General features: G+C 39.7%; 1 protein-coding gene across 11 annotated transcripts in view; it reads left to right on the top strand.

Moving 5' to 3' along the window:
* The window catches only part of phf14 (PHD finger protein 14), a 290,569-nt gene that overhangs the window by 221,565 nt on the left and 41,627 nt on the right, over positions 1-27,377 (top strand). For 6 of the 11 annotated variants that reach the window (XR_006311667.1, XR_006311666.1, XR_006311664.1 and 3 more), the window contains one exon: positions 2,608-2,874. Coding sequence is in view for 4 of the 11 variants with exons in the window: in XM_043689858.1 (XP_043545793.1) it covers positions 2,608-2,694 (87 nt within the window). In the remaining 7 variants the exon portion in view is untranslated. Of the gene's footprint in view, positions 1-2,607; positions 2,875-18,557; positions 18,648-19,567; positions 19,643-23,695; positions 23,774-25,563; positions 26,185-27,377 lie in introns of those variants that run through there. The other 5 variants (XM_043689857.1, XM_043689856.1, XM_043689855.1 and 2 more) reach the window with 5 other exon arrangements.

Below are 27,377 nucleotides of genomic sequence, written 5' to 3'. Positions count from 1 at the left end.
TCATTGGGGACATTTAAGAGACTGCTGGACATGCATATGATCACAGAAATTTGAGAGTGCATACATGAGGATCAATGGTCAACACAAATCGTGGACTGGAGGGCCTGTTCTGTGCTGTACTGTTCTATGTTCTAAATGAATATTTCAAGGCCAGTACATCTGTTCCTCAGAAACATTATGTCTACACCTGTTTCTGAAGTGATATTACTTCAAACTTTGTCTCATAAAAATTACTTACAGAAGACAGATGGTTAAACTGTAACACAAAAGAATTTGAAACTTGTATCACTAATATTGAGGACATCTGATTGCTAATTAGGAAATGATTTTCATTAACTTTTTTCCATTGGCTTAAGGTCAGGTCCGTCAGCTATTGACCCTACATCAGTAACTCGAATTATGTAGGCTAAACAATTACCAATCACTCATTCTCTAGTCCCTGCGAGCTAACAGTTAATTTTGTGAATAAGTGATACGTCCTTTTAGATACAGTCAAGTTGTGCAAACAATCTTACGTCCTCATCAATAATGCCAGAAAACCCCCAGGAATAAGTAATTAAGAATATCTGTTTATTGCAAGATTTCAGGATATCCTTTTCAAATGCAGATGTTGATTTTCACAGATAGTTAATTGATCAAGTCAGTTAGAAACTGAAAACCTTTTTTAAGAATGTTCCTTTTTAAGGATGGGTATCATACTCAGTTCAAGGTGTTATGTTCAAACCTTGCACTTATGCTTTAAAGCTGTCAAAAAAATCTTGAATTGCTGCTCGCATAGTTAAAACAGGCACAATTAAAATATACAGTTGCTAAACGCATATCCTTTGACACCCTTAAGTAATTTGCATCTGTCTTGTGAGCAGCTAACCTATTTGTTAATTGTTTCACTAGCAGAAATTCAAACAAAACTGTTCAAAAAGAAAGCTAGATGATTACAATTGAACAGGCAAATCTGAAAAAAAAATAAATGTTATGGTTCCTTCATTTTTTAATTAGTCAGTTCAGGCTTCCTTTCATAGTGATATCATTAGACAGGGGCATACCACATAGATCCTAATTTTTTTCTTATAGTAGAATCTTATGATTTACCATTAAGAGCACAGTTATAAACTATGTAATACCATAGGGGGTGCATTTTCCTGACAACGACACAAAGTAAATGTCACACTAGTCAAGACTGTCATATGAAAATGAACCATGTTGCCATGGACGACTTCTCCCTGGAGAACAAACAACTGTCTTGCTTTTCAGTTACATTGTCAAAAACTGCATCAGATTACACAGCAACTGGTGCAAGGCTCAGCTGTTCATATCTCATTTTTACAATGAATTGAGGTTTTCCATTCAGCTGGTCACTGAAAGCCCAGTTTTCTTAGAACACCACCATCATTCATCAGTGTTGATGATGTGAGCTTCAGTCTTGTACCGAAATACAGAGGAACCTCGATTATCCGAACGAGATGGGCGGGCACTATTTTGTTCGGACATTTGATTATTCAGTTAATTGATTTCCTCTGGGCTCGGAGTTTTCTGTGAAGTCTGCTCCTCGTTCAGTAGACTAGGTAGCAGTACACCGTGCGTGAGCCCATGACACCCCCCCCCCCCAACCCCATCCGCCCCCCCACTCCACCCGCCCAGCTCCCTCAACCCCGATGCTTTTATTTCCTGTGAAGAGCTGAGCAGCAAATTCTGCTGTTTGTGCATTTCTTAATAGCCCCTCATATCACAATGTATTGAATTTTGAAAAAAAACCAAAGCATTTTGAAACCTGTTGAGCATTTTATAGCTGCTGTGTTCTTAGAACTGAATGCAATATGTCAGTTGAATGTGAAACCATAGTAGCTGAAGAGCATTATGATACTACTGCTTCATTTAGACAGTTGACTTGTAATAAATGCACAGTAATTGACAGAATTATGGAAGATTGCTAGATTGCTGCTGTTTGACGTGCTCTTTTTCTCCTATTTTAGACTTGACTGAATTTCAGATAACATATGGTGCTACCAGTAATTGGAAAATTGGCAGGCTTGTCAGGAAGCTTTGGTGGATAGTGCATGAAATGCAGTACAGAGGCATAAAACATCTGTAAAATGAGATTCATAGCCACTTCAGCTGATTTGAGTAACTGACTGCAGAATTGAAGAACATTTTGTCACCATAGCTACTTGGTACTATTAATTTTAAGGTAGTTGATCAGACAGTTATAAATTTTATTCTCAGTTTATTAACTTGTATTTCAATTGAAGGAATTCTAGTGCTACTTTATAAAAGTGGACAGATGATCTTTAACTTTATTGCTGTACAAATAGGGAGAGATAAATTGCCACCAAATTTGGGGAAATGTTTCCTCATGATGTAATTATTATAGATGTACTGGATCCTACTACCTGTATTTAAAGATAAGAGTTATTTGATTGTGTGGATTTATAAGTGAAAATATCAGAACTTCAATATAATAAATATACATTTAATCATTTTAATATGTATTCAGATTGAAAGATTGAGTTCAACAAAAAGTGATTTAAGTTTAACAGAGAGTGGTGTTGCCATTATGTAGATTTGATACTAAAATGACAAGCTTTCATTTAAAAAAAAATCTTTTCACAGGAAGATGAAGATGACCTTGAGGAAGATGAAGAAGGTGAAGAAGAAAATGTTGTGGAAGAAAATGAGTTCACCCCAGTAAATGAGTAGTACAAAAATAATATCTCTACGTCATGTAGGAGTAGAAGTGGTAAATGCCTCATGTCGAAATCTACCTTTGAAAATTGTGCATTGCCTGCTTTATTCTTCAACCTAGTTTTCATCAATCATCATTGTGTTAATCCTTGTCTGTGAACCTTTTAATAAATACCTCAAAAGTGCTTTTAAGAATACTGTCTTCTGTGTGTGAATATGTATAATCCCTCATTGTATACTCTAACAATCAACTTGCTTAGCGTTTGTGTACCTCAATGTCAATAATTGTAGCCTTATCTCAGATTTAAATGTTCACCAGAATGTCTAGTTGTTTGAAAATTGTTTTTTCAAAAATAATCTAGCTCTCCAAATACCATATTGGAATTCAAATGATTATAGCATTTAAAACCTTTAGTGCAATGAATTTCCAATAGGATCTTTGCTAATAAATGCCCTGATCATACAGCGCCAGTATAGTTTTGATCACTCCTTCAATGTATGTAGGCTTGAAGTGCATTTTTTCAGTTGTGGCAAATGAAAATTGATATGGATGCCACCATACAACATTTTTAATTCTGAGAATGGTATATCCAATATAACAAAAGAGTTCAAATTATATTTGCAAAGCTGGAATCCATTTAAAAACTGCTGTCAGTCTCCATATAAAATGCTTAATACCATCACCCAAATTTGGAATTAATGTTGCAGACCGAGCAAAGAACTGACTTCAAACACAAGTGATATCGCATTCAGAGAGTCTTGTTCAACTTGATTCCAGGTCATAATGCAGGATTTTGTGTATTATGCATCCCATATTGGAATAGAACATAGAACATTACAGTGCAGTACAGGCCCTTCAACCTTGATGTTGCGTTGACCTGTGGAACCAATCTGAAGCCCATCTAACCTACTCTATTACATTCTCGTCCATATGTCTATCTAATGCCATTTAAATGTTGCAGGCAGTACATTCCATGCCCCAACTACTCTCTGAATAAAGAAACTACCTCCGACATCTGTCCTATATCTATCACCCCTCAGTTTAAAGCTGTGTGCCCTCGTGCTAGCCATCGCTACCCAAGGAAAAGGGATCTCACTGTCCAACCTATCTAACCTGATTATCTTGTGTTCAATTAAGTCACCTCTCAACCTTCTTCTCTCTAACGAAAACAGCCTCAAGTCCCTCAGCCTTTCCTTGTAAGACCTTCTCTCCATACCAGGCAACATCCTAGTAACTCTCCTCTGAACCCTTTCCAAAGCTTCCACATCATGCGGTGACCAGAACTGTATGCAGTACTCCAAATGCCGCACCAGAATTTTGTACAGCTGCAACATGTTCTCATAGTTCCAAAACTCAATCCCTCTACCAATAAAAGCTAACACACTGTATGCCTTCTTAATAACCCTAACAACCTGGGTGGCAACTTTCAAGGATCTATGTACCTGGACACCAAGATCTCTCTGCTCATCTACACTACCAAGAATCTTGCCATTAGTCCAGTAGTCTGCATTCTTGTAACTCCTTCCAACATGAATCACCTCACACTTTTCCACATTAAACTCTATTTGACACTTCTCAGCCCAGCTCTGCAGCTTATCTATGTCTCTCTGTAATCTACAACATCCTTTGTCACTATCCACAACTCTACAGACCTTAGTGTCATCCGCAGATTTACTAACCCATCCTTCTAGGCCCTCATCCAGGTCATTTTTAAAAATGATAAACAACAGTGGACCCAAAACAGATCCTTACAGTACCCCACTTGTAACTGAGCTCCAAGATGAATATTTCCCATCACCCTCTGTCGTCTTTCAGCTAGTCAATTTCTAATGCAAACTGCGAAATCACCCTTAATTCCATGCCTCTGTATTTTGTGCAATAGCCTACCTGGGGAACCTTATCAAACACCTTACTGAAATCCATATACACCACATCAACTGCTTTACTCTCATCCACCTTTTGATCACCTTCTCAAAGAACTCAATAAGGTTTGTAAGGTAGAACCTACCCTTCACAAAACCATGTTGACTATCCCTAATTGATTTATTCCTTTCTAGATGATTATAAATCCTGTCTCTTATAACCTTTTCCAGCACGTTACCCACAACCGAAGTGAGGCTCACAGGTGTATAATTTCCAGGGTTGTCTCTACTCCCCTTTTTGAACAAGGGAACAATATTTGCTATCCTCCAGTCTTCTGGCACTATTACTGTAGACAATGACAACATAAAGATCAAAGCCAAAGGCTCGGCAATCTCCTGCCTAGGTTCCCAGAGAATCCTCGGATAAATCCCGTCTGACCCAGGGGAGTTATCTATTTTTACGCTTTCCAGAATTGCTAACACCTCCTCCTTATGCACCTCAATCCCATCTAGTCTAGTAGCCTGTAACTCCGTATTCTCCTCGACCACATTGTCTTTTTCTAATGTAAATACTGATGAAAAGTATTCATTTGGCACTTGCCCTATCTCTTCTCACTCCACGCACAACTTCCCACTACTATGCTTGATTGGCACTAATCTTACGCTGGTCATTCTATTATTCCTGCTATACCTATAGAAAGCCTTAGAGTTTTCCTTGATCTTATCTGCCTACGACTTCTCATGTCCCCTCCTGGCTCTTCTTAGCTCTCTCTTTAGGTCTCGCCTGGTTAACTTGTAACTCTGAAGCGCCCCAACTGAGCCATCACATCTCATCTTAACATAAGCCTTCTTCCTCTTGACAAGTGATTCAGCTTCCTCAGTAAACCACAGCTCCTGTGCTCGACAACTTCCTCCCTGCCTGGCTGGTGCATAATTATCAAGGGCCCACAGTAGATGGTCCTCAAATAAGCTCCACATTTCAACTGTGCCCATTCTCTGCAGTTTCCTTCCCCATCCTATGCATCCTAACTCTTGCCTAATCGCATCGTAATTGTCTTTCCCTCAGCCATAACTTTTGCCCTGCGGTATATACCTATCCTTTTCCATCACTAAAGTAAACATAACCAAATTGTGGTCACTATTGCCAAACTGCTCATCTATCTCCAAATCTAACACCTAGCCAGGTTCATTACCCAGTACCAAATCTAATGTGGCCTCACCCCTTTTAGCCTGTCTACCTACTATGTTAGGAAACCCTCCTGCACACATTGGACAAAAACTAACCCATCTAAAGTACTTGAGCTATAGTATTCCCAGTCAATATTTGGAAAGTTAAAGCCCCCATAACATCTAACCTGTCACTCTCACTCCTATCGAGAATCATCTTTGCTATCCTTTCCTCTACATCTCTGGAACTATTTGGAGGCCTATAGAAAACTCGCAACAATATAACTGTTTCTAATCTCAGCCCATACTACTTCAGTGGATGAGTCCTCAAATGTCCTTTCTGCAAACATAATACTGTCCCTGAGTAACAGTGTCATACCACCTCCTCTATTACCATTTTCTCCATTCTTACTGAAACACCTAAATCCTGGAACCTGCAATAACCATATTTGTCCCTGTTCTACCCATGTCTCTGAAATGGCCACAACATGGAAATCCGAAGTACCAACCCACGCTGCAAGTTCAACCACCTTATTCCAGATGCTCCTGGCATTTAAGTAGACATACTTCAAACCAATTTCTTGCTTGCTGGTGCCTTCTTGCAATCTTGAAATCTTAGTTCTGACTTCACTACTCTCAACTTCCCGTATACTCGAACTACAATTTTGGTTCCCATCCCCCTACTGAATTAGTTTAAACCCACCCAAAGAGCATTAGCAAATTTCACCCCCAGGATATTGGTACCCCTCTGGTTCAGGTGAAGACCATCCTGTTTGTAGAGGTCAAACTTACCCCAGAAAGAGCCCCAATTATCCAGGAATCCAAAACCCTTCCTCCTGCACATCTCTGTAGCCACATGTTCAACTCTCCTCTCTCCCTAATACTCGCCTCGCTAGCACATGGCATGGGCAACAAACCAGAGACAACAATTCTGTTTGTTCTAGCTCTAAGCACCCACCCAAGCTCCCTGAATTTCTGCCTTAAACCCCCATCTCTTTTCCTACCTGTGTCTTTGGTGCCTATGTGGACCACAACTTGGGGCTACTCCCCCTCCCCTTCAAGGATCCCAAAAACATGTTGAGAGACATCATGAACCAGGCACCTAGGAGGCAACACACCAGCGGTGAGTCTCTCTCATTCCCACAGAACCTCCTATCTGTCCCCCTAGCAATGGAGTCCCCAATAACTAATGCTCTGCTCCTTTTCCCTCTTCCCTTCTAAGAACAGGGACAGACTCTGTGCCAGAGACCTGTGCCCATTGCTTACCCCTGGTAAGTCATCCCCCCAACAGTATACTTGTTGTTGAGGGGGATGACCACCAGGGGATGCCTGCCGGTTCCCTTTCCATCCCCTGGTGGTAACCCATCTACCTCCTCTTTTTACCTGAGGTGTGACTACCTCCTGTAACTCATCTCAATAACCCTCTCCACCTCCAAATGATCCAAAGTTCATCTAGCTCCAATTCCCTAATGTGGTTTTCGAGGAGCTGGAGTTGCGTGCACTTCCTGCAGATGCAGTCAGCAGGGACGCTACTTGTATCCCTTACCTCCCACATTCTGCAGGAGGAACATTCAACTACCCTAACATCCATTCCCATTATTCTAAATTCCCAGTGAGACTAAAAAGACTGATAAACTAAAAAAAATAAACTAATCACTGTTTTGAATACTATTGGAGAGGGGTACTTACCGGGGTAAGCAATGGGGCACAGGTTTCTGGCACAGTCTATGTCTGTTGCTCAGAAGGGAAGGCTGAAGAGGAGCAGAGCATTAGTCATTGGGACTCCATAGTTGGGGGGACACATGGGAGGTTCTGTGGGAACGAGAGAGACTCAAAGTTGTGTTGCCTCCCAGGTGCCAGGGTTGGTGCTGTCTCTGATCGTTTTTTCGGGAGAAAAAATTAAGAACTAGTATATGAAGAAAGAAAATGCATGGCAGAGGAGGAATCTATTCGGTCCATTATATATGTGCCATCAAAAGAGTGATCCAACTTAATCTTGTTCTCCAGCTCTTGGTTCTTAACTTTGCTGGTTAGGGCAACTCAGCAGAGACAAAGCATTCTTTAAATCTATTTAGGTTTCTCTTTTTGTTATTCTGTTAGTTATATACACCAACAAATAAATCTATACCCCAACACTCAACTACTCTAATTCCTTCTCTTGATTTACTTTTAATTCCATGCCCTTGTAGTCATTAAAAACCAATGCAAAAGGAAGTAAATTCTCCTTGCCTACTGTGTAAACATTGTAATTTTATACGTCAATTAAATTCTCCTTGTGCTTATCTGTTCCAAAGAACACAACACTAAACTATTGTCACAATCCCCAAAAAATTCAAAAGCATTTGAAGAGGCAAATTAATTTCTCAGTGACCCATGGAAAGAATTGCAGGGCATGATTCTCCTTAATTATAATAAACAAATTAAACTCAACATGGACTAAGCATGACTTAATACACAAATAATATACTATACTGAAGAAAATATGTTTCCCCATTAAATAATTAATACAATCAAATTGCATTAAGACGTGTTCTTATTTTTTGCTACACCATCAGCGGATATGTAGCCTTGAGAATTGAGTTCCAAGTTCCAGCTTTTCAACAGGGTGTCTTCTCTCTGCCAGGCTGGGATGAGTCTTCCAATGGTCTTTGAAAATTGTTTCACTGAATATGAATATATTAAAATCCATTATCTGTCCTCCAGCAACATGACCCACGTAGGTGATGCCTTATTCCTTAAATCTCCACAGACCCAATCTCCTCAATCAAAGAGCCAGTTCTCACCAGCATTATAAAATCACTACAGTGTGGAAGCAGACCACTCAGCCCATTGAGTCCACACCAACCCTCCAAAGAGCATCCTACTCAGACACAATCCGCTCCTCTTCCCTTTAACTCTGTAATTCCCATGGTTAATCCACCTAGCCTGCACATCCCAGGACACATAGCGCAATTTAGCATGTCCAATCTGCCTGACCCACACACCTTTGGATATCACCACCACAAAGAAAATATTGTTTACCTCTGCTTTTAGCAATAGCTATTTTGTTTTCCTCTCTGTGTCTCTTAAGCCAGAAACCAAACTATCCCTACGTATCAAGTTAGAAAAGCAGGTACTTGGTTTTCTTTAGGTTTTGGTTACAGATCTATGGGCAGAATTAGTATGCTCACATCATCCCACAGTCAGAACATTGTTTTACCTTAAATTATAAGGTATGTTTGTAGCATAACTGGTTTGTAAAAACCCATTTTTGTAAAACCACCTAATTTTTCCTCAGATGCTCATTCCTGGCAAATCTTCATATATCCTTTATACCCTTTTTAATGCTGTCACATCATTACTGTAAAGCAGTGACTAGAACTGTACCCAATATTCTACATGTTGCTTAATTTGTCACAACCACCTTGTTCTGTTCTAGGTCTCAGAAAATAAAGTAAATTATTCTCTATAGTTTCCTAACTACCTTATTTATCTGTTTTCCAACCTTAAGGGATCTGTGAATATGGATGTCAGTTTTCCTTTGGTTCTCTTCATTTCTGTTCCCCTTTATATTTTCCCTTGATTTATTTGCTCTCCCCAATGGATGTCTGGCTCCAGCCAGCTACCACAACATCTCTCTGATCTTGGCAACATCCTGGAAGCAACGGTTCATTTTATAAATGTTGGGGTTGCTTGGGTACTCCAACATCAAATTATGTAAAATAGATTTGGTCCATAGAAAAACACACTGTTGTCACTGTACCTTTTACCTAACATACCTTCTGAATTTTATTTAGTTGAGGATTTATAATGTCATCATTTATCATCTGCTACATGACTCAGAAATGTAACATTATTTCTATGATGTCACTGCTCACAGTTCCCTATGCCATAATGTCTTTCCAAGAAACCAGTGTCAACAATTGTTATGTTTTGAGTCCACGGATTATAGAAAATTATTAGATGCTAAGAAGAAGAGCGACATATTCTCCATATGCTTTCAGCTCATGATCCTCAATTTGGGAATTCTTGGTGTAAGGATGGTCTTAAAATCTTTATTTTATAATGCAACCCAACAGACATTCACAAATACTGGGCACCTGCAAAAAAAATATTATTGAGGAGACACAAACAACAAATATTTATGTACCCATCTGGCATTCTGAAACTTCAAACATCTGAAAATGACAAACTGTGGACAGTATTCAATTTTCAAGTCCATTCTGCAACTTGAAACAGTGGACAGTGCCTGTTGCAAAACTGTTGTTGCTGTTCAACCACACCTCATATCATTATAATTTATCCTACTCCCTCTTCCATCCGCACCATCCCACTAGCTTAAAAACCCTTGCATCTCTATTTCATTTGATTTCATATAAAAGGTCATTAACCTGAAATATCAATTCTGTTTTTCTTCACAAATGCTGCCTGACCTGCTGAGTTTTTCTGGCCCTTTTCCTTACAGCTTGCGGCCGACAACTTCAACTCCCCTCCCACATCCCAAGGACATGCAAGTCCTGGACTGTCTCCACCAGTTCCTGGGGAGCTCAGATTGCACACAAATGCAGTCTATACCTATGGAAAACCTGCAGTGGCTTCAAATCTCTGAAAGTCTGACACTCACAATTAGAGTGAACTGGACAAACTTGCCGGTTCTTTGAAACAGGGGATTGGTGACCTCACTGGTATCAATGAGATGCTGCTTGCAAAATGCCGCTCATGTATCCTTTGGAGTCATGGAATGACTCAATGAAGAACATATTTTGCTCTTTGAAAATTCATGAAGGTGATTTAAGAATTAACCCTTTTATCTGATTCTCAGTCACAGTCTGGAGAACAGTTATAAAGTTATTTCCAAACCCTTTGGAAAGATGTTTTCACATGTCCTCAAATTTCTTGTGCTAATCCAAGTCACTGCTTTGGTGTTTCCATTTTAAATGAGCTTATAGTTAATTCTGTTTCTTTTAATTTTAATTACTTTACTAAGCAAACGTTTGCTGGATGCATGTCTGAAAGTGCTCTATTAGGCTGTGAATCTTAATGTTTTTCCTGGTTTTCTGCAGTAACTTCACTGGGCTAATACTTAATTAGCATTAAAAAGCATTTTTTTCATGGTTGAAATAACTCCACGAGACCGGTATCCCGTCATCAAGTCACCCTTTAGTTACACTGATCCAGCTCCCTCAGAGGCAACTCTCAAAGTGAACAGAATCTCTGACACTCCTGTTTATTTTTTTTTAATTTTATTTTATTAAACAAATTACAAAAACAGTTTACAACAAACGGTTACATTTACAGCTGCATACAAGAGACAGCAATTTTACAAGGGAGAGGAGCAGCAAAGCCAGGCCCCAAACCTCAAATCCCAGTTTCACATAAAGATATAAAGAGACAACAGCAATGACAGTTTTACATTACACAGTACTGTTACATACAAAAGTGCAGACAATACAGACTCCGCCCCTCCCACCTTCCGACCACTAAAGAAGCCCGGCCCTACCCACCTTCCGGTTCTCGGTCCGCCCTGACACACCTTTCGACCACCTCTAGGACAGCCCGCCCCGATACTCCTGTTTATATCTGTCTGCCAGGGCTCCCTGATTGGACCAGATTAACAGCCTCAATCAGAGAATTCATATTCCAGGAGGTCCACCTAGCTAACCTCATTACAAACAATACACTAGCAACATGGAAAGGACTATATAAATGCAATTTTTTATTTCAAAAGGCACAAACTGCCAAGTAAAGCAAAAACTAATTCTAGTTGCACTATCCGCATGTAATTGTCCAAAGTTCCCCTTGATTAGAACACTCTTAGAGAATTGTGAACATTTTTGATTTCAAAGCAGCAAAGTAATATAGAAGTGAAAATGCCAGTGGAAACATCTTCACTTTTGCCTAGTGGAAACATCTTCTCTACTCCTGTATTATCTATTCCCTTCATCATTTTATATGTTTCTATAAGATCCCCCCTCACTCTTCTAAATTCCAATGAATATAATCCCAGTCTACTCAGCCTCTCCTCATAAGCCAACCCCCTCAACTCTGAAATCAACCTAGTGAACCTTCTCTTGTGCCAGTACATTATTTCTCAAGTAAGGAGACCAAAACTGCAAGCAGTACTCCAGGTGTGGGCTCACCAGCACCCTATAAAGCTGCAACATAACCTCCCTGCTTTTAAACTCAATCCTGTTAGCAATAAAGGACAAAATTATATTTGCCTTCCTCATTCCTTGTTGTACCTGGAGACCAACCCTGTGTGAATAATACACAAGGACACCTAGGCCCCTCTGCATAGCAGAATGCTGCAACTTGTAACCATTCAAGTAATAATCCTTTTTATTGTTACTCCTATCAAAATTAAAAATCACACAACACCTGGTTATAGTCCAACAAGTTTATTTTGAAGCAATAGTTTTCGGAACACTGCTCCCTCAGCAGGTGGTTGGATGACTTTACATTTATTAACATTGCCCACTTACTTAAAGTATCTATATTCCTCTGCAAACTTTCACAGTTCTCTGCACACTTTGCTCTGCTACTCATTTTAGTGTCATCTGCAAACTTTGAGACACTACATGTGGTTCCCAATTCCAAATCTTCTTTATAAATTGTGAGTAATTGCAGTCCTAACTCTGATCCCTGAGGCACACCACTAGTTACAGATTGCCAACCAGAATAGAACTCAGTTATCCCCACTCTTTGCTTCCTGTTAGTCAACCAATTCACTATCCATGCTAATACTTTACCCATAACACCATGCATCTTTATCTTATGCAGCAGGCTCTTGTGCAGCACCTTGTTGAAGGCCTTTGGAAATCTAGGTACACCACATCTACTGGATCCCCGTTGGCCACCTTACTTGTAATGTTTTCATAGAATTCCAAAAGATTAGTTAAACAAGACCTGCCCTTCATTCTCCTATGCTGCATCTGCCCAATGAGACTATTTCTATCTAGATGCCTTATTATTTCATCCTTGATAATAGACTCAAGTATCTTCCCCACTACAGAAGATAAGCTAAGTGTCGATTACTCCCCATCTTTTGTCTATCTCCCTTTTTAAACAGTGGTGTCACATTTGGAAGGTGGAGAAACAGTGAACAAGAAATGAACACAAGTGTGTGGTTAGAGTGAGGTGAAGAAAGTTGGATTAAATTTCATGTACATTTGATGTAATAATATGAAATTGGTTCCAACCACAATACAACTAAATATAATGGAAATCAGAAGACGGATGCTGAAAAATATTTCCTGAAAGTAAATTACTTACTGCCAACCTCCATGTCTTGATGTTGCCATGAGTATAATCTTAGTAAATAAATAAGAAACTTGTTGGAAAGCCACAACCACTAGTTTCACAGAGACCAGTGTTATAAGTATTTTTACCTTACATCTTGCTAGATATGAATGTTCAAAGCAATATCCCAATTTCCATACATTGATAATGACCCCCTTGGTCAAGATGTAGGTCGTCAAGGTGAAAATCTCTGATGATATAAATATTTTATCAGAATAAGTTAAAATGTCTGAAACAAATTAATTTGTTCATAAGTCTAAATTATGATTTTTTTCAAAATAATACATTTAACTTGACAGATGAATGATGCTCTCACTCTGACAGAAAATAAAAAGCCCTTTGTTCCACGACAGTCATAACTGACCCCTAATTTTTCATGTCACAAGTTACATGATGTAGGATTCCTGTTTGATTTTGTTTAACAGGCTAAGACATTTCATTTTCATAGACAACTGACCAAATTACAACATATAATCCAAATAATTTGAAAGGTCCTTCATATTCAAAATAGATTTTCAAACATTGAATTTTTCCGGCTTTGGGAGCTGTACATCAGCTTTTGGCAGGTTTCTAGTTCGGCATGTTCCTTTTTTTGGAAATAACTTATTTTTTTTTCTTGATTCACTTTCAACTGGCGTAATGCAGGTCTTGAAATTTTGAACCTTCTCTTTCAAAATATTCTTCCTCCTTCTTGCAGAGAAATTGGATTTAAATAATTTTATCACTGAATATTATGCAAAATGTCCCCCTCGGGAAATTAATTGAAGGAGATTGTCAGTGAGAGGAGAGAGAAGAAAAGACTTCTTTCCATCTGGGAAATCACAAGGTGATAGACATCTTTTAGAAACTCAACAGGTTGCCATGCCTTACTTATTAGAGTAAGTCATTTTCATTTTAATAATAACAACTGCAAAACAACAGGTGTTTAACCTTTAGTTTCAAATTTGAAAAAAAAAATCATGTAAATACATACCCAGCTTTCAGAGCCAATAACATGCCTAAAGGTTTAGATTTTGTCACTATTGGCACTATGGGATAGTGCTCACCATTCACTTTGAAGAACACGGTGCACCAATAATTTTGATGGCGTTAATTTAATTTTTCCAAATATTAATTTATTTCTGGGGTCAGCAATAAGGAATTTTTTGTTTCCACCAGTAGTGATATCATCAAATATTCCCATGCTGCCGGCAATTGCCATATTCAACAAATTGTACTTCATCATTTTCACCAACTTCAGCGAGATGCCATAACTTAACATATTTTCTCCTCTGCCAGCATTCTGAAATGCCTGTACCCTCTGTGACATCCTGCTACACTTCTCTGTACCCCTAATTCCTCATCACCTTCTCACAGAATTTGCTGAGCATTACTGTAGGGGATGGTAAGTGAAGCTAGTTTTCTTGGAGCTGTCTGACCAGGCTCCAGTTCCACATGATCTGTCATCACTATTACATAGCATCTTTCACCCATGCTACATAGGATTAAGTTATCTTCAATATTTTCAATAATTTCATTCCTTTCAATCAAAATTATATTTTGTTATTTGGTTAATTATTGAGCAATTTATATCATGAAGAAAAACAAAATGGCCCAGGTCAAAAATAGGCTCATGAGTTTGTAGTTTTATTGTTGTTTTCGTGGCACAAGCAATGTAAACTCAGGATAACAAATGTAACATGTTTTACTCAAAAGGCACAATTCTGCATTTTTAACCTGATTTAGTTTTGTAACTATGTTACTTTGGAATCAAGTTCCATATTTAAGTACTTTATTTTACTTTTGTTATCTTAGTGTGAACATTCTTCATTTCAGTGATAAAGGTTTGTTAGTGCTGATGGGACTTGTGTTTCTTTCAGAGGAGAAAAGAAACCAGTATGTCTTTGAAAATGTCTTCAGTTAACTTTTTTTTCAGGCATCAACAATTATTCTGTATTCACATGTGGTTCATTTAACTAAAAAAAAGCCTTTGATGTGGCACTTGGAATTTTTAGTTGAGACATATATAATGGTACTAACCACTCAAGTATGACTGGTCATCACTCTAGTATTTTTCCCAGCTGCGCAGAATTCCACGTCCCATGCGTGGCAGCAATTTCCAGAACCAGAAGTCAAGCAGCGATTGTCATGCCAATGCCAGTCATCATGAATGGAACATCATGAGTGGCTGAGCACATAGACAACTTAGAAGGAATGTCAGATGTGCCATTGCATACTGTCAAGCAGATTACTTTGGCAATATTCTTTATCTTGGTAGAGATCTGCAAAGTTAGTAAGCTAAAAGGAACAAGCCATGAAAAAATAAATGCCTGACATCTTAAGGAAGTATCAGAAGATAGCAGGAAGTGATAACAGTAAAATATCCATCACTTTTAAAGAAACCAATCAGGAAATTGGGCACACGCTGCCTAGCCAATTAGAGGCTGATTGAGTGCTATTTATGTATTGGCACAAGAATTAGAGTTAAGGATGCCTTTGAACATGCACAGGAGGTGATTGCTAGCAAGGGTTAATAAACAACAACTCTCACCAAAAATAAAACAAAGAACTGGCTACTGGTAATCTGAAACAAAAAGATTGCTGGAGAAACTCGGCAGGTCTGGCAGCATTTGTGGAGCAAAAGCAGAGTTAACATACTGTGTGGAGTTTGCACGTTCTCCCCGTGTCTGCGTGGGTTTCCTCCGGGTGCTCCGGTTTCCTCCCACAGTCACAAAGATGTGCAGGGTCAGGTGAATTGGCCATACTAAATTACCCGTAGTGTTAGGTAAGGGGTAAATGTAGGGGTATGGGTGGGTTCGCTTCGGCGGGTCGGTGTGGACTTGTTGGGCCGAAGGGCCTGTTTCCACACTGTAATGTAATCTGTAATCTGTAAAAAAAATCTGTAATCTGTAATCATTTAGAGTCAAGTGGCCCTCTTCAGGACTATTATTATACTGTAATCTAAAATGGTCTTGTAATCAATTAGACAAAAAAAATCAAAAGAACTTGAATGATGGAAATTGGAAACAAAAGCAGAAATTGCTGGAAAAGCTTAGCTAGTCTGGTAGCATCTGTAGAGAAAAATCAGAGTTATCCTTTTGGGTTGGGTGACTCTTCTTCAGAACTGATGGTAGGTAGGGAAAGGATGGTTTTACACAGAAGGGGTAGGGAAAGAGTAAATGATAGGTGGAGATTGAGAGAAAAAAAAGAGAAAAAGGAGTTGGACATACAAAGGGGTTCAAGATCAATCTTGGGAAATGAATAGCTGCTAATAGGGACTATTAGCTGGCAATGGGTAGCGTGTGGTAGCAGTCCATGTGATGACAAGGCCTGGTCTGAGGGCATTGGTGAAAGGGCTGAGACCCTAAAACTGGACGCGAGATTAAGTCCAAAAGGCTGCAGGATTCCAAATGAAAAATGAACTGCTGTTCCTCCAGCTTGTGCTGAGCTTCACTGGAACAGTGCAGCAAGCTTGAGACAGAGATGTTGGCCAGGGAACTGGAAGCTCAAAGGTCCTTTTTGCAGACAGAACATAAATTTTCCGTAATGTGATCTGCACTTCATTTCTGCAGTGTAGAGGAAAGCACATGGTGAGCAGTGTAGGCTTTAACCACTCCTTTGTCCAATTGTGTTTCTCTCTCTTTTGGCTTGATCTCCACTTCCCGTTTACTCCTCCTCCAACCCATCCTCTATATAAAAAACATTCATTTCCTACCTTCCACCAGTTCTGAAGAAGGATCACTGGGCCTGGAATGTTAACTCTGATTTCTCTGCACGGATGCTGCCGGACCTGCTGAGATTTTCCAGTAATTTCTGTTTTTGTTTGTGTTGTAATCAATTAGGGCTCTCTCAATTCAGTCTGTCATTGTAATTGTCTTAAATCTTGCAACTAAGATTAAAGTGAATGCCTAACTTTAAAAATTGGTGTGAAATCTGGGATTATGATTGATATATTAATTGAATACATTGAAGCAGGTTTCATGAACATAGAAAATCGATGTTTCACGCATAAGCCCTTCATCAGCCCTTCCTGATGAAGGGCATATGCCCGAAACGTCGATTCTCCTGCTCCTCGGATGCTGCTTGACCTGCTGTGCTTTTCCAGCACCACAATCTCGACGCTGATCTCCAGCAACTGGAGTCCTCACTTTCTACTTCATGAACATAGAAGCCATCATTTGGCCAATGATAACTCCCATAGGGAATATTTCTTGGTAGCAGATTGAACTGATACAGTGGTGTCTTAAGTACAATGTATATCACAAATGAAAAGAAGAATGCCTTTGGAAGATATTCCAAGTAACACAAAGTAGTAAAACCCTACTAGGGGAATGTTTTTGGAGAGGTGTGACAATATTTCTAATGCATAAGTGATGTTTATCCAAGGATGGATGGATGACGAAACTTATGGGCTAATCAGTCAAAAAATAATTTGTCTAGAGTACTTTACTGAGAAATTAATTCAGGAATTACAGGACAGCCTGGATAGGCAACACATATTAGACTTTTTCCCAATTTGTGAACAATTTGTGGCTCTCCATCCCATGAAACCATGAGTATAATTGAGATGGGGGTTAATGAGCAAAAAGAGATGGTTCGATACTCACATGAGTCTAATAGCTGTGAGCAAAAGAGAAAGGAACATTTTGTATATGAAGGAGCTTTGCATGTTTTTGTGTTTTAAATGATTTTGCATGCCTGTAAGCCAGTGTCTGATGTCACTGACTTGAACCATTTGTGGTTTGGTATCCTCTCGAACTGCTTTCAAACATGTGTTTCAGTAGCTGTATTTTCAATGGATGCAAATGAGAAGGGATCTGGAGGTCCTGGTGGGTGTGATAGTTCAGAGGTGCAGCATCCCCTTTCCAGAGCAAGAATTTATTTGGTTTTAAGGGATAAATAGGAATTTTCATCTTAAAAGGAGAAGTTCGTGGAAAAACAATCTAGTGGTTTCAGGATTTCTGAACACCAAAAAAGGGGAGGCGAGAAGACATTTACCCACTTATACATGTGACTACCTTAAGGTTTTGGTAAGATTTAAGCAAAATCCAGAAAGAACAACCTGAAACTGGGATTCCAATGCAAGTGTTCAGTTGTCGTTGGACAACTGTCTGTCACAAACATATGAAGTGACTAACATTTGAAAATACATGGCACTGAAGAGTGAGTTCCAAACATGTTTAGCTAATGGTCAATGGTAATAAAATAAATAAAATAATCAAAAGTAAATTCCTTTTCCCTTTGAGTGAGTTCCAAACATGTTTAGCTAATGGTCAATGGTAATAAAATAAATAAAATAATCAAAAGTAAATTCCTTTTCCCTTTGAACAGCAATTCCATTTTACCAACAAAAATATTTCTCGGCTTTAAAATCAACTTAAAGCAACAAATGTCTATAGTTACATGGAAGTTAAATACATCTATCTTACTGAATCTTACTTTTTTTTGGCTGACTTTCACAAAGAGTTTCTTTCAAAAAGGCTGAGTGACTTCTTGTGCAATTGTCCCAAACCTGCCTGATGGCAGGTTAATGTGGTCAGTACAATATAGCTATGCTTCAAGTAAAGGCATTTTTTCCTTCTTTGTGACAGGAACCTTCCATACAACTGTCGGAGACCCTTTTCCCTCCTTTCTTCTCACTACCCAAAACCACCTCCATCTGGGTGAAGAGCAATTCCCAGGTATATCTTTGAATCTCATCTGCTGTATTCACTTTATTCAATTAGATTATATTAGATTACATTACATTACAGTGTGGAAACAGGCCCTTCGGCCCAACAAGTCCACACCGACCCGCCGAAGCGCAACCCACCCATACCCCTACATTTACCCCTATACCTAACACTATGGGCAATTTAGCATGGCCAATTCACCTGACCTGCACATCTTTGGTCTGTGGGAGGAAACCGGAGCACCTGGAGGAAACCCACGCAGACACAGGGAGAACGTGCAAACTCCACACAGTCAGTCGCCTGAGGCGGGAATTGAACCCTTGTCTGTGGCGCTGTGAGGCAACAGTGCTAATGCAACATTTAGAGAGTCCACTCACAGGTTGGATGATCATTTCCAGTCTGTTCACAAGCTTACCCTCCAACATGCTGGTTGCTTGTAATTTTAATGTGTAATCCATTCCTCGTCTTTCTGTCCCAGTCTGCTGTAATGTTCTACTCAAACGCAACTCAAGTTAGAGGAGCAGCGCCTCACCTTCCTATGAGGGATTTTACGTAGGTCAGACTCACAATTGAATTTCAGCCCATGAATTCTGGTCTTCAGTTTGATTTTGTTTTACTTTGCCAAGTGCTAATCCATGTCTTGTTTTCAATGTTTTGCTTTCAATTGGCTATTATTGCACCATCAACACTTAATCTGGGCCAATGCTTTATTTCTTTACAATAATAATTATCATTTTCTTTCTCTTCTGTTCTATAATATCTTGGTTATTTAATCTCTCCTGCCCTCAAATCAAGCTCAGACCTTCCCTTTTTTGGCCTCTTCTCCACTCCTTCCAACCAGATAGGACCTATTATATTTCTACCTTCCTTCATTTCTGAAGAACGATCAAATTTGACTTGAAACATTAATTCTGTTTCTTTCTTCACAGATGCTGTCAAACCTGTTGACTTTCAGCACTTATTTCATATTTCCAGTAGCCACAGTACTTTGCTGTTACACTCTTGTAAGTGATTCATTTTTTTGTCTGTATCCCATTGAATATTAATGACATCAACTGCATTATCATGCTTACATTTTACAAATTAAGTATTTTTCAAATAATTCTAAGTAAAGTTTTGTGAGAATTTCCATTGTGTTTTCATGTTTTTGTTCAATATTACACTGATGTGGGGACAGAAAAATTATTTTAAAATATGTTTAATATTATACTAAGCAGAAATTGTTGCTTCCAACCAGTCTGATGCTTAACAGCTAGTAAAAATTGAATGCATTCCTCACATTGTCCTATCCTGACCTCATCCGTTGCAGTTTTCTACCTTGCACAATCTATTAAAGGAATTATTGATTCTGAATCAGAGTAAACTGAAGTTGGTCTTGCAAGACAAAGCAAAAGATTGTCACCTTCAGTTCTTAATGCTTCATTTTGACAGATTGATCTTTTAATAGAACTAGGTACATGCAAAATGACATCAAGGCAAGGTCATTTTATACTATATCTTAAAAAAATTAATAGAATTAATCAATTATTGTACGAAGTGAAATCATTTGAGCAACATTTTTTTTAAAATTGCGAACAGTATTTCCAGCATTTTGCATTTGTTGTCTTCAGACCAATACTATTAAAATGCAATATTTTATTCACAAATATCCATGTTAATTTGTGAGTGACTGTTATGAAAGTTTAATGCTGAAGAACTATACCACACCCCAGCAATGCTGTTCCAATACAGTTACAACATTGGCATCTACTCAGCAATGTGGAAAATTGCCCAGACATGTCCTGCTGAAAGAAATCACAAAGTACCAGGTAATAGTCCAACAGGTTTATTTGAAAGCACTAGCTGTTGGAGTGTTGCTTCTTCATCAGGTGGTTGTGAAGCAGGAACCTAAGACACAGAATTTATAGTCAAAGATTACAGTGTCATGCAGCTGAAGTGATATATTGAACAAACCGAGAGTAAGTCTTTCATCTTTTTAGAATTCAGTTTAGAGTTCAGTTCATTAAGATGTAAATCCCAGAACTTCTTTTAAGTCACATTCTCAAGATACCTTAAGGTTTTATTACAAAAGGTGACATCTCGGCTCAGACAATGCATTAAAGTTGTGAGGTTAAAGTCTTTCTGTATTCCAATCTTGATTCAGACTGGTTATATTTCCAAAGTGGATTTTACAAAATTATACACGGATTGACTGTCTCTAGGTTATGCATTTTTTGAGAAAAATAAAATGTATCTGCAAATATAATTCTGCAAATATAAATTCATCCCATAAACTGTTGTGTGTGTGTGCGCACAAGAGACAGACAGAGTGAGTGTGAGTGCATGTGAGAGAGTGTGTTCTTGTATGTATGTATGCTTGGTAAAGTGTGTGAGTGTAAAGGGGTATACGCCTGTGAGAGGGTGCATGTTTGGGTGATAGTGTTGCTAGTGTAAGTGTTTGCATATGAGAGAGAGCTTGTGTATGAGAGAGGGTCTGCATGAGCATGTGAGTATGCAAGAGTATTTGTATGTGTGTGTGTGCGCACGCTTGTGTGTGAGTGAGAGAAAGTGTATAGTGCAATGGGGTCACCTGTAATGTGACATGAACCCAAGGTCCCAGTTGAGGCCATCCCCATGGGTATCGCATTTGGCAATCAGCCTTTGCTTGGCCACTTTGCGTTGTTGCCTGTCCCGCAGTCCACCTTGGAGGATGGTCACCCACAGGTCCAAGGCTGAATGTCCCTGACTGCTGAAGTATTCCCCCGTTGGGAGGGAACACTCCTGTCTGTTGATTGTTGTGCGGTGTCCATTCATCCGTTGTCATTATGTCTGCTTAGACTTGCTAATGTACCATGCCTCAGTGCATCCTTGCTTGCATGTATGAGATAGACAACATTGGCTGCATCACTTGAGTACTCACTGCGTACATTGTGGGTGGTGTTCTCATGGGTAATATTGGTATCTATGTTGACACTCTGACACATCTTGCAGTGGTTGACATGACAGGTGTAGTGGTTGATGTTGTCCTGAAGGTTGGGCAGTTTGCTGCGAACAATGATCTGTTTAAGATTTGGCAGTTGTTTAAAGGCGAGAAGTGGAGGCATAGGAAAGGTCCTGGCGAGGTGCTTATCCTCATCGATAATATGTTGCAGGCTGCAAAGAACATGGCACATTTTTCCAGCTCCTGGGAGGTATTGGACAACAAAGGGTACCCTATTGTTTGCAGCCCATGTCTGTCTCCTGAGGAAGTCATTACAGTTTCCCGTTGTGACACATTGGAACTGGCAATCAAAAAGTTGACCATTGTACCCTTTTCTTATGAGTGCTGCACTTACTCGGCAATAACCTACTCACTAACATTCAATTTGGTTACTTCCATGACCAATCAGTTCAGAAGTTAGGGATCTCCCATTAAAGACTGACATCTGGGAAAATGTGTTTCCTTTCATTTGTTTGTGGGATTCTTTTCTCCAGAAAGCAGTGAAAGCAGACAAACAATTAGTGTTTTGGGTCCAGTGACCCTTTTTCAGAACTTTTTTTTTCTCTGTTAATTCTGCTTTCTCTCCACAGATGCTGCCAGACCTGCTGAGTTTTTTTTTCAAACTTTTTGAGGGGAAACAGAAAGGACAGGGAAGCAACATTGATAAGGAATAGGAGACAGCAGCACCTAGGATAAAACTGATTTTTTTGCTGATTGGGTGAAGAAGATTTTAACGACAATTAACCTGTGATCTAGAGTGGGCATATCTGTTGTACAAAGGGAGATTGGAATTTGGATGATGAGACAGAAATGTGAGCATGGGAACATGGTAGTGTCTTGAAGTGATTGGCAACCGGAAGCTCAAGTCATTTTCATGGACAGGCTGGTAAGTTTTCAGCAAAGCCAATACCTAGTCTGCATTAAAACTCACCAATGTAAAGGAGCCTGCACTGTGAGCAGTGACTGGAGCAGACTAGTTTGAAAGAATTACAAGTAAAATGTGACTTCACTTGGAAGATGTGTTCCAGGCCATTGTCAGTGAGGAGGGAAGAGATGAAAGGCAAGTGTGATACCTTGGGCAGTTGCATAGGAAGTTGTCTTGTGGGAGTTGTGGAAGTGATGTAGGAGTGGACCAAGGTATCATAGAGAGAGCGGTCCCTGTGGAATACTGACAGAAGGAGAGTGGAAGTTGTGTTTGTTGGTGTTATCCTGGAATGGAATGGCTTCCTTCCAGAAAACAGATTGTGAGGAGGTGTACTCTTTCTCTTTCCACGGATGCTACCAGAACTGCTGAGTTTCTCCAGAATTTCCCTTTTAATTTTAGATTCCTAGCATCTGCAATATTTTGCTTCTAGATAATTTATGTTAGCTTAGATACCACTCAAAGCTACATGGAAACCTGAGAGAAGGAATTAAAGAGACTGCAAGAGGATATAGATAATTGATTGAGTAAGAAGGTATCATATGGAGTATAATGTGGGAAAAATTGGAAAGGTGAAGAGACAAACAAAATATATTAACACATGAAGGCCTAGTAAATATTCAGAGGGATGTTGACATTCTTATGAATGGATTGCACAATAAACATACGGTGACAGTAAGCAATTAAAATGAAGTGATCTCAATGAGACACATTAAACCATTAGAGGGCTTGACAGGATAAATGTTGAGAGGCTGTTTTCTCTGCGTAGCAATCTAGCACTAATAGAATAAATATATGCCAGGAAAATGTGACTGTGGTAGAAGCATCCATGAGCTTATTGAATGGCACAGCAAACTCGAAGGCCCATCTGACTTGTCTGACTCCTGCTTCAAGTAACACCTACATTTTTCTGGTTAAGATTTGGTTAAGCTGTGTGTGCTTCCAATTAAACCTGTTGGACTATAACCTGGTGTTGTGTGATTTTTAGCTTTTTCTGGTTAAGCGCACATTGTGTTGGGTTTTAATGGACTGATGCCCATAGTTCCTACCCTACTATGTGGTGCTGACCAACGTGGAAGCTCCATGTAGCCAGCAGTGAGTTGAAGTTGCTAGGTACCAGCTCTGATGTCCATGTCAAGAATTCTAGATGATTAGCTTGTTCAACGTGTTTTGTAGGATAGGAAGCTGAATATTAATGGGAAAAGTTGTGGCGCGAATAAGACATTTAACAGGCTATAATCCATGGGCACCAGTTATTCCTATCTCTTCGTGGGGTAAGTTGAACATTCCTTGTTTCAATCCCTGAAATAACTCCACAGCGGCTCTTATCCTGTCACTGAGCCACTCTTTATTTACACATGGCGAGTCCTTTACACTGATTCAGCTTCCACAGTGCCAGCTCTCAGAGTGAACAGATGGCTGTTCATAACTGTCAGCCTGGGCTCCCTATTTGAACCAAATTAGCAGCCCCAATCAGGGAACTCATATTCTATGTGGTCCACCCAGCTGACCTCTTACAAACACCACACTCCCCATAACATTATCTCCGATACATTGATGACATCATCAGTGCTGCCTCTCTGTCTTGTCTAGAATTAGAAAAATGTTTCAATTTTGCTTCCAATTTCCACTCTGCCTTCATCTTTACTTGATGCATCTCTGACTTGACCTCTGTGTTTCCATTTCTGAGGATAGGCTGGCCATCAATATCCACTATAAACCCACTGACTCCCAGTTACCTGGATGATATATCCTCACGGAGGAGAAAGTGAGGTCTGCAGATGCTGGAGATCAGAGCTGGAAATGTGTTGCTGGAAAAGCGCAGCAGGTCAGGCAGCATCCAGGGAACAGGAGAATCGACGTTTCGGGCATAAGCCCTTCTTCAGTGTGATATATCCTCACACCCTGCTTCCTGTAAAAGCTCCATCCCATTCTCTCAGTTTGTCTATCACATCTGTTCCAATGCTGCCAGCTTCCACAGGGTGGGGCGGGGGGAGCCTCAGAAATGTCCTCCTTTATACTCAAACAAGGATTTCCCACCACCATGTTTGACAGGGCCCTCAAACATATACTACCGATTTCTTGCACTTCTCACCACACCCCTCCATCCCCTCCTTCAACAATGATAGAGAACCGTTGAACTTGCTTTCCACCCCACCAACCTGTATATCCAAAAATCATAAGCTACCATCTCTGCCATCTCCAGTGGGAAGCCACTACCGACACATTTTCCCCTCCCCTCTCGTGTGAGCCTTGCCTTCCCTCCTGGACACCTGGTGCACTCCTCCATCGCACCCAACAGCTCCCTACAGCCCTCTACGGTACTTTCCCCTGCAACTGCAGAAGGTGCAACACTTTCTCATTTACATCCTCTGTCCTCATTATCTAAGGTCCCAGATGCACCTTCCAGGTGAAGTAACACTTCATTCAATCTACTCTTCCATATTTGCTGCTCACAATATAGCCCTCAGTACACAGGGGAGACAAGGAGTAGAATGGGTGACTGCTTTGCCCAACATCTACATTCTGTCCATAAAAATGACCTGGAGCTTCCAGTTGCTCGTCACTTCAACATATCACTGCGTCAACTCCAGCAAGCCTCAGCATGTTTTCAAGAAACATCACTTCATTTTTCACCCAGGTGCCTTACAGAATTCAGAACACACTCGTCTACATTCATCAATCTTTCTCCACACCATTAGGTCCTGCATTATAATGTTTGGCTGCTCCTAATGCAGCCAAACATTTTCAGTTTTTCACACTTCTTGCTAGCAGACTACATAGTGATTATCTCTTTCTCAGCTTATCATCGGTATTTCTTTGTCTGCTGATCCCTTTTCTATCTCCTCATTTCTCTCTCGGCTCTGTTTCCATTAGCTCTATTTACTCCCCCACACCGTGTCATCAGCATAAACACTGCTCTCTCTGAACTCTTACCAGTTTTGACAAAGGATCACTGGACTCAAACTGTGTACACTGTTTTTCTCTGTACTGATGCTGCTGGTCTTGCTGAGTTTCTCCAACCTTTCCTCTTTTTGTTTCAGATTTCAAGCATTTGCAGTTCTATATTTTTATTATAAGTCCCTTAATTGGCAACTCACCACTGCCTAGTGAGAAACTCACCTCACCACCCAGTAAAGGCAGAAAAGATGAAGTGATTTGCTCCCCACATCAAGATGAGTCTGGCTGGGTTTTGTAGTCCGATTCTCCCACAAAACCTTTCTTTAAAATTGTTATATGTGCTTTGTGTCACCTCCCCTCATTCTTCCTGGCAAAATATATCACTTCACAATTCTCTGTTTTAAATTTAATCTGCCGTATGTTTGCCAGTACAATTTCTATCCCCGTGAAATCTGTTGCTTTGCTCACAATGGTTTGCTACAATTCAGAGTTTTGTATCATCAGCAAACTTTTAAATTTTGCCCTTATACCCAGTCTATAACAATGCACATCCAAAAGATCAGTAGTCCTAAAGCTGACCTTTGGTTGGCATCACTTTATATTTCTCTGAAAGAAACAGTTTCACAAATCAATTATATGACATGTGAAACTCCTTTTGAAAATGCACAACACTAATTGTACTACTGTTAAAAATTCAGACCATTATTTCATCAAATAGCTCATTGAGTTAGTTAAGCACAATTTTCCTTTAATAAATGTATGATAACTTTCATTTATTAGTCCAATATTACTTTTCCAATATGTCATTAATTTTCTCCCTCTAGTTCCCCTTTTTAAATGGTGTTTAATAATGGCAATTCTGCTGATGTTATATACAAGGAGAATTGCTGCTTTGTTCACAGTTAAAAATCACACAACACCAGGTTATAGTCCAACAGGTTTATTTGGAAGCACTAACTTTTGGAGCATCGCTCCTTCATCAGGTGGACAACCACCTGATGGACAACTTCTGGATTAGTGGTGCTGGAAGAGCCCAGCAGTTCAGGCAGCATCCGAGGAGCAGCAAAAGCCCTTCAGGAATAAGGGCAGAGAGCCTGAAGCGTGGAGAGATAAGCTAGAGGAGGGTGGGGGTCTCTACAAGAATCTCAGGGAGTCCCTCTCCCACTGCAACTCCCAGGTCATTTCCTCTGCCCTGAAGCTCTTCAACCATGTCCTGAAACAAACTCGACTTTCTCCCCACCCCACCCTCCTCTAGCTTATCTCTCCACGCTTTAGGCTCTCTGCCTTTATTCCTGATGAAGGGCTTTTGCCCGAAACGTCGGTTTTACTGCTCCTCGGACGCTGCCTGAACTGCTGTGCTCTTCCAGCACCACTAATCCAGAATCTGGTTTCCAGCATCTGCAGTCATTGTTTTTACCTACCTGATGGACAACTACCTGGTGGACAACCACCTGATGGACAACCACCTGATGAAGGAGCAGCACTCTGAAAGCTAGTGCTTCCAAAAAAACCTGTTGGACTATAACCTGGTGTTGTGTGATTTTTAATTTTGTACAACCCAGTCCAACACCGGCACCTCCAATCATTTTTTTTCAAATACTACATTATATCTGAACCAATCTTCAATGCATCTGACTTTTAAAGAAACTATAATGGATGATTTATTTATTGTCACATGCATTTTATAGTGAATAATACAGTAAAATACAGTGAAAAACTTCAACAGTCACCATAATCTGGTACCATTTTGAATAGGTTAAGGATAAAAGGGTTAAAAGATATAACCGAAAGAAATTGGTGATGGATAAAAGATATGACTGAAAGAGACTACAGTAGTTTAAGGATAAAAAGGATAAACTAATTAACTGAAATAAACTATTGAAGGGTAAAAGATATAACTGAAAGAGAGCCCTGAGCTGGCTCACCAATGACACCTGTGCCACCACCCCTTCTCCAC

This window comes from Chiloscyllium plagiosum, chromosome 5, assembly GCF_004010195.1.
Source record: "Chiloscyllium plagiosum isolate BGI_BamShark_2017 chromosome 5, ASM401019v2, whole genome shotgun sequence".
Lineage (NCBI taxonomy): Eukaryota > Metazoa > Chordata > Chondrichthyes > Orectolobiformes > Hemiscylliidae > Chiloscyllium > Chiloscyllium plagiosum.
Note: the sequence above shows the minus strand (reverse complement) of the source record. Positions and strands in the feature narration are given on the sequence as shown.